Here is a 14835-nt window from a genome sequence, read left to right as displayed (position 1 = left end):
ACGAAATAAGTAACTTGGAATGTATAAGCCATTAAGTGACTCTGCCTCAAAAGTAGACCTTTCCCTCAAAAGCAATCTAACTCCTATTTTCTTTTAGGACAAAAAGGGGAAAAACCCTTAAACTTCAAGAGATGAAACAATTATGTTATTTTCCTCATTGTAAGTTGTTTTCATTAATTATTGAAAATAATAAGAGGACAAGTTGGCCTTATTTTTTATTAGTTTGGCTTACTCATGAAAAAGAATATCATCATAAGTGGACATCCATGGTAGTTAAAAATAATGTCCACTAGGCAAGATACAATAACACATTTCTTCATGAGCCAGAAGGAATCTTTTGTAAATATTTTGTATTGTTAATACAGAAAACCCTAAACAGAAAAAATAGGGTCTTTTTTAGGATACTCCTCTAAAACTGGTTGACGGAAATCAGTTTTCCCTACAAGTTTCAAAGATTTCTATATGATCTTCCTTACTTTAAAACAGGGAAAGAGACGTTATAACACCAATAGGGAAATATGCCGACCCTTTCCCTCTTAACCGTCTTTATCAGAAAAATCACTTCTTTGATCAGATTGTTCTCCTATAGCTGAAATAAAGGTGAAGCTTCTAGTATTAAATTAGCAGAAATACAGCTACCATACTTGAGGAACTGGATTGTATAAATAATAAGCTGGAGAACAAAATCCTTTCTGAGACATCTGAGAACAACCTATGGAGCTATGCACTATAGCAACATCCTCACCTTCTCTGGCAAGCGTGACACAACACTGCTGCAGCATTAGATGAAATTTTACTTCTCTGAAGGGCCCTAAGTGCTTTCAAACAGCTGCCATTTCTCTTCACAACATCCTTGTGAGGAGGGTCAGAGCAGACATCTCCACCTCACAGATGGAAAAACGGAAGCTCTGAGTCATTAAAGGATTAATCCAGTATACTGGGAGTCAAATCAGGGTGGAGAACAGAACCAATTCCCAGGCCAGGGATCCATCATGTTTTCTTAAATTAGTAGTCACACAAGACCCAGAAAAAAAACAAGAGTTCATGAGGACACTGACCATGTCCATGAAGGCATGCTCCTGCAGACTAAGGACACTCATGTAAACTTAATTATTTCCAGAAGATGGCAACTCAAGTGCAGGTCTTCTCAAATATTTATTGTTAAAAACAACTTTGTCAGGGGGAAAGATAACCATACTTTTCACTTTTCTTACACAGATGACCACAAAAATAACTTAGTAAGAATTAATAAGGGTGACACGATTTTAAATGTTCCACTTATGAGGTACACTTAAGTAGGGTTTGATTTATATGAAGAACAAGAATACAAAAAAGTAGATTATGAGACTAGGACTCATACCTATTACAGTTTTATAAAGGCCTTTTTATACAATTTTGACATGTTCTATATGGACTTAACACTGCACCAAGTTGAAATGTATTATCTAATACTTGAGTAGACTGTACATAATATCCTCATGATCATTTAACCTTCTCACCCTACCAAAACACCCAAATCAAAACAAACAAAAAATGTTAAAAATCGAGGCACTGCAGCTCTTAAGACAAATAAACCCAGATGAAGAAAGACAAAACCAGTAGTAAAGTCTTTCTCAGAAAATACTTTAACGTTAGTGTTTCTCAAAGGGTGCTCCCTCACCAGCTAAGCCACTTAGAAATGCAAATCAGGAACTCTTGGGTGGGTCCAGCAGTGAGTGTTTTAACAGTCCCTGCTGGGGCGCTGGTATCTGCTATAATTTGAGAACCACTGTTCTATAGGAAGGGTGGGCAATACTGAGAGCAGTTCACCTGATGACAGCTTGACAGAGAAAAAGACCTAGCCACAGATTACAGCTCATGTCGCTTACCTCCTGTGGCTCTTCGCTCAGTTTCTCTTTTGTGCTGTAACCTCGTGGAGAATGTACCACCAGGGTAACATTTTGTTCCTCAGCTCGTTCAGGTTTTCGAAAGCTTGGAATCCTATTCAGAGTGTCTTTCAGTTGTTTATATTCTGCAACTTGAGTCTGCATATAAATTGCACATTTGGATGCAAATGGCACAATTTGAAGAGAAAAAAAGATGTCATTCATAGATGAGTATTTGGGCTTACTGGAACAGTAGACAAAAATATTATACCTAAACACCAGTTAAGGGGAATATGCAGATGGTGCCCATGCATTAGCTCTTCTTACTCTGACATGCTTAATTGTTTCTGAGCACATGCAAATTGGAATTAGAGTTAGAGGAAACAGAGAAATATTTTAGAAAGATGTTAGCTTATCATGCTGCATTAAAAAAAGTCAGAATTTTATAAATGACCTTCTAATACAAATATCATTATTAAAACTAAGACAACTATGCAACTAATGTTTCACAGCTTTAAAAAATCTATTAAAAATTCACACAATGATACAAATACAAGTGCAGATATTTTTTCTCAAGATGAGTTTTCAGTGGAAAAGAATCATAGGTTTAAAATTATATATATCTTTCCATCACTTCAGCCACTCCCCACCCCCAACTTGCACTCAAATAAGGTCCCTTACTGCCCAGAACCCTTCCTGTACTGTGCTTTGCAACTCTGGAAAGCAGTGGCATAGGAGTGAAATGAGGCTGGATTCTTACTCCCCAATCCTGCATGTCCTTTTCTTCTAAACTGGCAAAGCCATTAATGTAGATATTGGACTGAAATAAGCTCATACAGGGGTGTGTGCGCGCGCGCTCGTGTGTGTGCGTGCGCGCGTTTTCAATAAAGACAAATATACTTAGTTCAAGGAGCTCTGGTGGCACAGTGGTTAAAGCACTTGGCTGCTAATCAAAAGGTTGGTGGTTCGAACCCACCAGCCAGTCCCGGAAAAAGATGTGGAAGTCTGCTTCCGCAAAGATTATAGCCTTGGAAACTCTATGGGACAGTTCTACTCTGTCCTGTAAGGTCAGGTCGTTGAGCTGGAATTGACTATATGGCAATGGGTTTGGTGTACTTAGTTCACCAAGTAAACCAACTGGTTTCCTAGAAAATAAATGCTGTCAGTGTAAACCCACACTTACAGAAACACCTACAGAAGAACACAGAAACCTTTTTCTAAACAAGTGAAGTTTCCCAGACAGGGTTGCCTTCCACAGTGTGCACAGCAGACAGGGCAAGTGGAGACTGAAATCTAACCGGGGCTCCAGCTGCCAAAGACATGCGTCTGGGCTCAGCACTCTTCCATCCTCAAGGAAGAGGCACCATTTTGCCTTTTTCTAGTTCAGGCAAAAGTGAAGAAGTCTGCTATAAAGATGCCCAGAAGTGGAGTCTTGTTATGATCTGTACAAAGGTGCGCCATATGGGCCAGAAGTGGTCCTCATCCCAGAACATCTGCAAACCAACTTCAGAAGTCAAAGAAAAAAAAGACATCCATACAGAGATGCTGTTAACATTTTAAGATGCATATCGAGGATACACAAACCTTTCTTCTATCTCCTCCTCCCAGATAGCCTGTGAAGGCAGGAATGGTGTGGTTCTCAAATATTAGTGTGCATTAAGAACCATGTAAAGATCATGATATAAATTCAGGTTCCTGATCTCCCACTCTAGAAAACTATGATTCAACAGGTCTAGGGTAAGACCCAGGTAACTGTGATGCAGCTAAGTCTCAAAAACACTGGCTTAAGAGTTAAAAGTAACTTTGATGTCAGGCTTCCCTGAAATTCAAGCTCAGTTCTGGTTGGGCTAGCTACTTTACCTCCTTTAGCCTCAGTTTACTTAGTTATAAAAGGGTGCCATGTTATATAACTCACATGGCTGTGAGAATTAAGATTCTGTACACAAAGTTCTTATGGTGACCTTGACAAACTATAAACTCCCAGATTCTAAATCAGGTTGCCAGGAAAGAATCTCATAAGGTGATTTTCATGAGAAGTACAGATGCCAAAACAGCATTTGTTTTCTTAGGAGATCTGGGGAAAGTGTCTTAATATGGGGACTGAGGATGAGGCTCTAACTATCGCACATGTTTTGGCATAACTAAAAAAAAAAAGGGTGGGGGGGCAGGACAAATTTGGAGCCACCTACCAAAACAGTCAAAAACATTAATTAAAAAAAAATATAAAACTATATATAGTTTGAGCTAAAAAAAAAATTCTTATTATAAAACCCTGTCAGTAATACACCCAGTATGCTTGGTTTGGTTATTAAATGAACTGTTTTACTTCCAGTTCTGATTTTCAAACTGTTGCTTAATCTAATACTTATGGCTGTCATAGGACATAGAGTCAATTCAGTGTGTTTTGGTAACACTTGGCTACATTTTACAGTATGAAGAACAGCCTCGTATAAAATCAAGCATTTTTATAAAGAAGGATTTGAATCAAATAATTTCTAAAGTCAGTTTAAATCATACACATGAAAACCATTACTGCAGTTACAGTTGGGTAGGGACAGAGCGAATCAGTGGCCACCTTGAGAGAGGCCCCACAGACACAGATGTTACAGCCTCTGCGATGATCGGGGCCCAGCATCTTACACCTTTTAATAATTTTATTTAAAAGAAATACAAAGTTTCCTGATAAGCACAGTTAGTTGGTTTCCCTTTGCCCTTTCCTCTTAATTTCTCCACCAAAAAGAAAAGATCTAGTTTAATACAGCGAGTGACTAAGCTAGCCATTCCTGTTTCTTTGCTTCTACTAGAAAGCCATAAAACACTCCATACGATATCACTTTGATAAGTTCTCCAAAGCTTGTATTTGTTCATTTGGTTTCTCAGTAAATATCTGTTGAGGGCTTGCCTTGTCCCAGGGTCTGTTACAGGCTTTGAACAAATGAAGCTTATGATTCCTGCTTTTGCTTCTCTGTTGACGTGAGGTTTCATCTTAGGTTCTGTAATTTTATGCACAGCCCACAAGCTTAATCCCAAAAGCAGTATGTCTAGGCTGGAATGCTGAGAATGCAGGAGGGATGGAAGAAAAGGTCTGACAATTTATTTAGGTAGCTAACACCATAAAATCTTACAGATTCTACTCCTTTACTGGGAGCCCCGGTGGCACAGTGGTTAAGAGGTCGGCTGCTAACCCAAAAGGTCAGCAGTTCAAATTCACCAGCCCCTCCTTGGAAACCCTAAGCGGTGGTTCTACTCTGTCCTATGGGGTCGCTGTGAGTCAGGACTAACTCAACGGCACTTAACAACAATGCCTTTACCAAGAAACAACACCATCAGATAGTTGTAAAAGATCATGTTTATGGAATACTTTCTGAGATTTAAACAAGTATTAGACTACTGCATATATAGGCTGGTAGGTAGGAAAAGGGACAGGGAAGGAATAATAATATATATATCACACAACCAGTGTGGGAAATAATCAAAGATGTACTTCATTTTCTCTTGATTGTCTTTGGAAAGCATGCATGATCCTGAAGATCAGGACAGCTCTGTCCTACGGTACTTATTGAAGATTGGCTTGTAAGAGACTACATGCATAAAGGAATTGAGAAATGTTAAGCAGACTACAAGAACGGAAAGAGGCTGCTACCCTGCTAACCTGTGCAGCAGCTAGTGCACTCTTGTGGTCTTCCAGAGTCACTACAAGTTGTTCATGCTCGGAGAGTAAGTTCTTATGCTGTTGCTACACAAAAAAGAATTTTACATGTTGAGCTTTAACATCCTAAGACAAATTCTCTTTGGCTGGCAGTGGTATGACCACCCAAACGTTGCTTGCTTATTTATTTGTTCATCTGTTGTTGTTGCAATATTTGCTAAGTTTAAAAATAACTGTTGTGAGACAAGACTAGGGTTTATGTAGTATTCCAAAAGTTAAAATATGCTACCGAAATATTAAAACCACGTGAAATCAAAACCAAAGGACCACATCTTCTTATTAACAAAAACTCTTTGTACGAGGTTTATTAAAATGCAACCATCTATAGCAAAAGAATCATATCGGTATTAAGGAAAATATTTTGATCTTCATACAACTTTTTAACTTAAGATGCAGAAGTGGTGAAAGTGCTAGGTATACTTCAATAACAGTATGGATTTGTAAAGCATGGATTTTAAAAGTCATCCTACAAAGTAATGCAGACAAACACTGAACAGTAAAATGTTTGTTTTTATTTTACCTTCACATCTTGAAGCTGTGTATGCATGTCTTGGTGTGCTTTCCTTAGTTGTCTATTCTCTTCTCTCAAATTATACACAGTTTCTATTTTAGAAAAAAAAAAACCATGCGTAAAGCCTTGAAATTGTCAGGCTTATGATTCTATCGCCTCCACATTTAAAGTCTCCCATTAACTTGATTTAGAACTTGTTTTCAACTCTGACAGTGTAAGATTCCAAATCAACAAAGCTATACCATACTGGGATGTGGCATGGATTCAGCTGGACATCTTAATGCAACCTGGTGCAGTAGTCTCAACACTTAAACAAGTTACACATCATAGAAGAAGTTAAGGATTTTTAATTACTCAGGAATTAAATACTTCTGTTAATAAACAATCCCTTAGAAATAAAATATAACAGGGCAGGGGTCGTCTAAGATCTGAGCCTCTTCACAAATTAAAGTCATAGCATGAATAATTCCATGTCCTCAAAAGGGACTTTAATTACTAAAGCAGCTCAAGAAAGAGAGAAAGGCAGGCACAGAGAAAGAAACCCCACCTACCTGATGTAATGGACTGAACTGTGTTCCTCAAAAATATGCCTGTAAATCCTACACCCCCGCAGCATATCTGTGGATGTAATACCATTTGGGAATAGGGTTTTGTTACATTAATGAGGCCACATCAGTGTAGGGCTATAAAAAGAGGCCATCAGGCACAGGGAGGAGGAAGAACGAATGGAGGAAAGACAGATGCCACGAAGACCGCTAGAGAAGCCAAGGCAACGATGCCCCCCCAGAGTGGACAGACAGCCTCCCCTAGAGCCAGAGCTCTCAATGTGGACTTCTAGCTTCCTAAATTTTGAAAAAATAAATTGGTAAAGTCGCCCACTTGTGGTATTTCTGTCATAGCAGCACTAAGAAACTAAAACACCCATCTAAAAAAGTTCTAAGTATTTTTCTTTCTCCTACCATTGAATTCTTGACTGATCCAAATTCCACCTCCATAACCATTTTTTCAACCATAGGGAAGTTCTTTCTAGGCTGCAGCAGCCAGAGTGTGGTCGTAACATTTCCCCAGTCCCAAGCTCTAGTGTTCAGGGAACATACTCTCATGGAAAATTTTCCCACATTTCCTGAATCCAGACATCAGATGTTGTGAACTGGCACCCTTGCACCAAATCCAACTCAATGGCAGCCAAGTTTCATTTTTTTGGTTGTAGGCAAACCATCCCTAAATGGCAGCCACACCCTGCAGACAAAGCCCTAACTCTCCAGAGTGCCACTCAGCACTGAAGCAAAGCATCAGTCACTATATCTTGTATTATTTCTGGCCACTTTTACTGCTTTGGATCCTGGCCTGACCCCTGGGCATTAGATTTACGATTGGGTTTTGGGGAAAAATCAAGAACGAAGATGGGAAGATGTGGCCAATGAATGGGTTACCTACCTACAGGTAATAATGGAATTTTCTCAAAGGAAAAAACAGGAGGCCACTGGCAATCCAAGAGGACCACGTGTCATTGACTAAACACACATATGTACATACACACACATGCACATACACACACATGCACACACCTCTAAAATACCCAAACTTTGATATCTTCTGAAGGAATTTCAGGTGATAAACTTAATGGCAGTGGAATAATCTGGAATAAGTTTGAATCTTGGCTTCCCCACCTTTGCTGTGTCATCTTGTTAAGTTATTTCACTTTGGTCAACTTCAACTTCATCTGCTAAATGAGGCTAAACACACTGCCTACCTTACAGGTTGTTGTAAGAATTAAATAAAATAATCCATATGAAGAGTTTTACCAGGAACAAGCATATGGTAAACATTTGTTAAGTGCCAGCCATTATAATGCTGATAACAAAAAGAATAATTACCTAAGCTTATATGTGATCAGCTCAACCTTCCTAGGGATTCTAAACTGTCTCCTTGCATCATACCGAGCTATCAAAGACAATATGGGCTATACACACCTCAGTTAGCCACTATTGACCTGCATCTACCACAGAATGCTTTAATTTACTATTCTAAGTTTTTATCAGGGATCATAACCAAACAAAAGTGCTGATGTGAAAATTATTTGTGGAAGTGTCATCAAAGGCATTGCCTACTCTTTTATTTAAGGTTTCTAGGAAATGTCTGGAGCCCTAGCGGCGCAGTGGATAAGAGCTCAGCTGCTAATCAAAAGGTCAGCAGTTCGAATCCACCAGCTGTTCCTTGGAAATCCTATGGGGCAGTTCTACTCTGTCCTATAGGGTCGCTATGAGTCTGACTCAACAGCAATGAGCTGGGGTTTGGTAAGGAATGTCTTCTAGAATTTGGTACCAGAAACACTGTTGTCTCTCTCTCTCCAAAGGCACTGGTATATTTTCTCCTTCTGATGACAAGAGCCTTATAACTTACTGTATTTTTCCCTTTTGTTCTGAGTGCCAGGAAGTTCAGACCAGACTATGAGGCTTGCATCATTTTAGTACTTGACATATTTGTGTCCTCCTGTTTTCCAAGACTCTGGTTTCTGACTTCTATCTATAATTTGTTAAAATTGTACTACACATGGACTTTGTTTCAAATAAGGAGTAAATTTAAGAGTGGACAAAAGAAAACCTGTCTTCCAGGGCTATTACTAAAAGTATAATTTACTAATTTATGTAAAGCTCCTAAAGTATGCCAAGCACAGATCATGTAGCTTGCTAATTTTATCTCTCATTCCTTAATGAATCTACTTATTATCAGTATAATGTATTTACTCAGCTAGCTTAGGTTTGCAAATGCTAAACAGTGCATTATAAAAACAATCATGAAGATGACACAGAACCAGGCAACATTTCCTTTTGGTGGCCATGAGTGGGAGCTGGCTCTACAACACCTAATGACAACAAACAGTGTACACAATAAGTCAATGTCTCCTCTCCCCTGTCCACTCCAGGCGTAGCCTCCTGTACTCAGGCAAGGCAAGCGCCATCTGACACTGGACTTCTCTGGTACTCTCTTCATTTATATTACCTTTGTGAGGACTTCCAGTGTTCAGTCTTTCTTCTTTTCTTTGTTTTGTCATCTTCAACAACCCCTCATCACCTGCCATATCACCAACAAGTAACAACATATCTACATCTCTTGGGTGCTATCTGCCCACACCTGGCCTGACCATCAAGACCACCTTAAACCTCTGTACTACTGCCTTGATGGCTACTTAACTCTCATGTGCCTTTTTAACTTTTTATTTTGAAATAATTATAGACAAAAAGTTGCAAAAACTTCACAGCAAGATCCCAAGTATCCATCACCTGGGTTCCCTCAGTGGTGACATCTTACATACATATAGTACACTACCAAAACTAGGAAATCGGTTGGCACAGTGCAATTAACTAGAGTTCTACTAGGATTTCATTTTTTCCATGTGCCACATGTCTTTTTAAACTACTCCCAACACTTTAAAATTATTTAGCCCCTAGATATTTGAATGTAGAATGTGCTGGATCCCTTTCCCAGGACTCAGATACACTCAGAGAAGAGATACATGCTGTGCCATTTTACTCTGAAAATACCTGATGATGATGAAGAAGGCAGATAATACATACTGAAGGTTTACCATATGCCAGTAATAGTTCTAGGGGCTTTACTTATATTATTTAATTCTCACGCCAACTCTATGAGGTTGATAGTTTTTAATGATTATCTCAAATTTACAATGAAGCCCACGATGAACACACAATTTGCCCATAATCACTTAACTAGTAATTAGAGAAGCCACGATTCACCTGGGCAGTCTGGCTCGAGTCTGAGTTTTTCGTAGTACTCAACAGCTCAAGAGGAAGTCTCTCTGTCCCCTTGGGGAGTTCCAGAAATACGAGGGGCAATTTCCCATTGACACAATGACTGGGGAGCACTGATGGTACTTGTGGGGGGTGGGGGGGTAGAGATGCTAAACGTCTTGCCTCACACGCAAGAACTGTCTTGTTCAAAATGGCCCACTGAGAAACACTGAGTATCCTACTATGCTTCCTAAACAAACTCAAAAAGATAAGAATGAATGCGCAATACTACAAAGACGCAAGTGGCTGGTAAGGAATCACATGATAAAGAATTACTATGCAAAGGCAAACAAAATCGAAGTCTGCTGTTCTACTGAAACATTAATATGAGTAATTATTTTCATACAAACTGGCTACTTAGATTTTCAAACACCTTTTAGCTTAGAAAGTTCCTGTTCTTTCTCCTGCTGAAGCTGCAGGTACTTCTGCTTATGGTCATTAAATGTTCTACTGAAGTCCTCCCCTTGTTGGCGATGCTCCTCTTCCAAGTCACTGTGCTGTTTCTTTAGCTCCTCGTGTTGACTCTGCAAAGATGAAAACTTGAGCAGAGACATACATTCTGTACATAAATTACATAAAAAATTATTTCTCGAGAGCAAAATTTTTCTCTTCAAAGAAAGAACAAATGAAAACATAAGCCTCATTTCCCTGAGGTTGCTGGTAATTTGTACAGCTCCTCTATATTTCCCCTACATTTTACATGACTGCTTTGGGATTATGGCCAAAAATAATTTTCCTCTTAATTTTTAACATTAATGGGAAACAAGTCAGCATGAGAGACTGAGAAAGAGAGTGATCTGGGGAAATTTGAAGGGACTCAAATTACCATGGAAACAAGCGAAGCTAATGGCAAAATTATCCCTCTACAGATGTTCTGGACTTCCTAATTTCAATCTGATATTCCCCCAGCAACATAACTGACTTCTCTTATCTGGCTTCCAGCCTTCTCTGGTAACCCAGTTTAAAAAAAAACACACAAAAAAGATATTGCTCCTTTTGAGGCAGTGATAAATTGACTGTTTATAAAATGACTCTTATTGTTCTTACTTCTGATTATACCACTACACTATAATCACAATTTAGATAAATGCTTAATGTGAAAGGATCGTCTGCCCTAATTCATGTACTGCATTTTTGATAATATGAAAAGTTCTGATTTCAATAAAAAGTATGTGCCTTATGTGATATACTAAACAGAAAACTAGGGGCAGGGGAACTGTGGTTTGGTCTGCACACATGCAGAGTGGCGTGATGGCACGCTCGCTGTTCCTTTCTGCTAGCTTCACACAAACAAGGAGTCTCTCTCTTTTTTTTTTTTTTGGTTGTCTTCCTAAAACCCAGTAATGAGTTTTATCCAAGCACCAAGGGAGGAGAATCTTTAAATATAAATTGTGTCCCTGTGGCAGGTAAAAGAATATTTATTAAATGTAGTAACAGGAAGGAAGCATTTTAATAGGTATACTCTCCAGTCTAAGATAAAAGAAAATCACCATGAGAAACTAAAATAAGCAAACCTTAAAGGGTAAGTAAGGAACAAAACAAAAAGTTAGGTGACCAGGGGGAAAAAAAAAATCTGTTGCTGTTTAGTCAATTCCGACTCAGGGCAACCCTACAGAGTACCTGATTTATAGGAAAATATATAATAAGCTAAACATGTTCTTTGCAATCAGGTAGTAAATATGATGGGACATTATAATTATACATAATTTAAACCAAATATGACTTTAGTATACCATATTACTATACAAATCAACTTTCTGTAAACTTTCATCACTTTAGAGACCACTGCATTAATTAGTTCAAATACTAGTTAACTTTCCTTCATTCATGAAGAACAACTTTAAATTACTCACTTTCAGCATCTGATGTTGGACATTCAATGCACTGTATCTGCTATTGGAATCTTGCTGTAAATTGAAAAGAAAGTGGTCAACACAAAGATAAATCTAGCTCTCCTGCTAAACACGGCTTAAAGCACTTAGTAGAAGAACTTCATTTATTTCATTTGTATAAGCTGAAATGAATTCTATGCTTAAATCAGGATGTCTCTGGAGCCATTTCTTTATTTTACAGCAGAAATGAAGTTTTAGCATACCTTTGCTAGATTTTAGTAATGAAAAGGCAGCATACAAAATCATAAAATGGTAGCTTAAACGGGCTCTTAGAGATGATTTGGTCTCACTTCTCATATTCAGGAGAACTGAGGCCACACACAGAGGGGCTTGTCCTGAGACACGGTCACCACATATGGCTAATACATTGTGCTGGGTGCCCACGTGAAGGAGGGAGAGGTGATAAACCAGCCAGGACCATTCCTCACAAGCTTAGTATGGCTTAAGTGAGAGAAGAGAAAAGGTGCTTCCCTTCACTGAGCTTCAGTAGGTAAGAAATTCTACATACATTATTTTACTTCAGTGAGACTCCACGAAGTGAGAAACAAACTCAGAAAGGTTAAGGAAGATACCCGAAGGCAAACGTCTTGTTGAAGCAGCACAGCCAGGACTGAAACTCGAGTATAAGCTGACGGCCAAGCTCCATGTTCTGCTGGTATATATCTGTGTCCCAGTGGAGCATCTGTGCACCTAACACATTTCCACAGCCCAAGCAGCCATAACTAGTCAGTATGCTAGGGGATCCTGCAATGTTTTCCTCCCTATACTGTGTTGTTTTATCTTTACCTGCCTCTGAATTGCGCCTGTCAAAAAGTATTGAAATCCTAACCACTATAGCGCTGAATGTGGTCCTGTTTGGAAGTAGGATTTTTCTTGTTAGGTTAATGAAGTCATACAGCAGGAGGGTAGGTCCTAAACCTAATCTCTTCTGAGTGGTGTCTTATACAGAGGAGTACAGACACAGGAGCAGATGCAAACCGCAGAAGACATACTCCGCATGAAGACAGATCTACAAGTAGCCAAGGAAGCCCAAGAAACGCTGAGACTACAGGAACAGGAAGGACACGAGGATCTTCCCCCAGCACCCAGAGAGAGGGCATGTGGGCACGTGTGAGCTCAGCCTCGCAGTTGCCCTGGATGCAGGCTCCTTGCCCCCAAACCTGTGAGGTGATAAATTCTCATCCTTTAAAGCCATACACTTAGTGGTGTTTTGTTATGGCAATCTAGGAAACCAAGACAATCACTATCATCAATAATGATAAACGAAGGTAAGTTTTAAAAGAATAATTTTTAAAGCTTTCCTCTTGGAATTTTTTGGTAGTAAATATATTTTTGCCAAACAACCGGAGTGATCAACAGAGTGAAATACTTTATGACTATATTTCCCCCTCCTTCAAGTTTCTTAAGAAAAAATTTAAGAGACAATAGACTTACTCTTCCTTTATTTAGTGTTTCTTGCGCTTCTAACTTATAGACAAGGAAATCTAAGAAAGAAAAGACGGAGAAAGTAAACAGAGTGTAAGTTAATTCCTTGTGGAATTTTAAAACATCTAAAAAATTAAAGGCAAGCTTTACTCAGTCTTACAAAAATATTCTAGTTTTAAAACAATCTATTTGGCGATTCATATACCTTTTTTTTTTTTTTTACTACTTCTATACTTCTTTTTGTGGAAACCCTGGTGGCGTACTAGTTAAGTGCTATGGCTGCTAACCAAAGGGTCGGCAGTTCGAATCCACCAGGCACTCCTTGGAAACTCTATGGAGCAGTTCTACTCTGTCCTATAGGGTTGCTATGAGTCGGAATCAACTCGACTGCACTGGGTTTTTTGATACTTCTTTTTACCACTTAATACTTTAAAAATAGTTGAACAGAGCTATTATATAATCTTTCCCCTTAACTTAGAGCTGTAAATCTTGCATTGAAAAAGCCTGCGTTCTATATAAACAATTGATTAAAAGTGCATGTACAATATCTCTGTGATTAACTCTCCTTGAAATAGGGAGGGAAAAAAAAGCAGCACATATGAATACACGGGTGACTTATTGCTACCCACTAGATGGCATACTATAATCATTAATGCTCTAACAGCTTTATTATCCACTAGGTGGCTCTATAAAATCACTCAGCATTTGAAGACAAGAAACATTCAAATTCTATCAAAGCATTTTACTTAGGTTAAACTTCTATACTTCATACAGGATTAATCCAAGGGTGACTCAAACATCCCAACCAATACCGTCCTCTGCTTTGCCGCCTTCTATCCCACTAAAGTGATCAGACAGAACAACTCTAACTCAAATCTCAAGATTTACTACAAAACATGAATAAATAAACAAAAATTGGAATGCAGAAAAGTTCAAATCATAAGCTCTATAACAAGGCCTGTGCTTTACAGAAAAATTCTGAAAAAGGTCAACAGACTTGCTAATACCTGAGCTGTTAATTTTTCAAACTGAACCAATCAGCTGTGCCACTAAAGTCTTTCAAAAGAGAAAAACAGGTGCGAAACTTAAAAGATACAGACTATGTGATCAATTATATATAGTGTGATATATAACTGTGAGACAATAAATACTTACATACATATATACTAGACCTTGTATACTGTTTCTCTTATTTTTTTCCTGGAGCTCTACAGACAGAAGTTCCAGGTATTAATAGCACATGTCTATAATATTCAGATAAAAAATTGTTATTTCTGAAATAATATGCATTACCAATATATGAACTATTTCAAGGCAGTGTGAACTGAGGGAGGGATTCTAAATCGCATCTTGAGCAGGAATTACTGTGCAATGCCTAACATACTGTTTGATACCTCTTTCTCTCCATCCACCTATAATACTGGCTTTGGGTTCATCTGAGAAATTTCTTCATAAAAAACTAGTAAGGCAAGTACATAATGCTTCAAAGAACAATATGATAAAAACATAAAACAAATTAAATTATTTACCTTCCTTTGCTTTCTTATGTTCAAGTCTTTCCTTTTGCAGGGATTTCTCTAATCTCGATCTGTGTTCATACACAACTTAAAAAAAAAAAAAA

At 38.4% G+C, this 14835-nt stretch overlaps 1 protein-coding gene across 5 annotated transcripts in view; it reads right to left on the bottom strand.

Annotated features, from left to right (window-relative positions):
- Window positions 1-14835, bottom strand: part of GOLIM4 (golgi integral membrane protein 4) — a 98929-nt gene that overhangs the window by 18412 nt on the left and 65682 nt on the right. For 3 of the 5 annotated variants that reach the window (XM_049867311.1, XM_049867308.1, XM_049867307.1), the window contains exons 2-8: window positions 14744-14818; window positions 13224-13273; window positions 11751-11804; window positions 10271-10421; window positions 6095-6177; window positions 5518-5601; window positions 1869-2024 (exon numbers count right to left, since the gene is read on the bottom strand). In XM_049867311.1, the coding sequence (XP_049723268.1) occupies window positions 1869-2024; window positions 5518-5601; window positions 6095-6177; window positions 10271-10421; window positions 11751-11804; window positions 13224-13273; window positions 14744-14818 (653 nt within the window). The remainder of the gene's footprint in view (window positions 1-1868; window positions 2025-5517; window positions 5602-6094; window positions 6178-10270; window positions 10422-11750; window positions 11805-13223; window positions 13274-14743; window positions 14819-14835) is intronic. The other 2 variants (XM_049867310.1, XM_049867309.1) reach the window with 1 other exon arrangement.

Source organism: Elephas maximus, chromosome 23, assembly GCF_024166365.1.
Source record: "Elephas maximus indicus isolate mEleMax1 chromosome 23, mEleMax1 primary haplotype, whole genome shotgun sequence".
NCBI lineage: Eukaryota > Metazoa > Chordata > Mammalia > Proboscidea > Elephantidae > Elephas > Elephas maximus.
The sequence above is the reverse complement of the archived record's forward strand: the minus strand, read 5'-3'. Positions and strand labels throughout refer to the sequence as shown.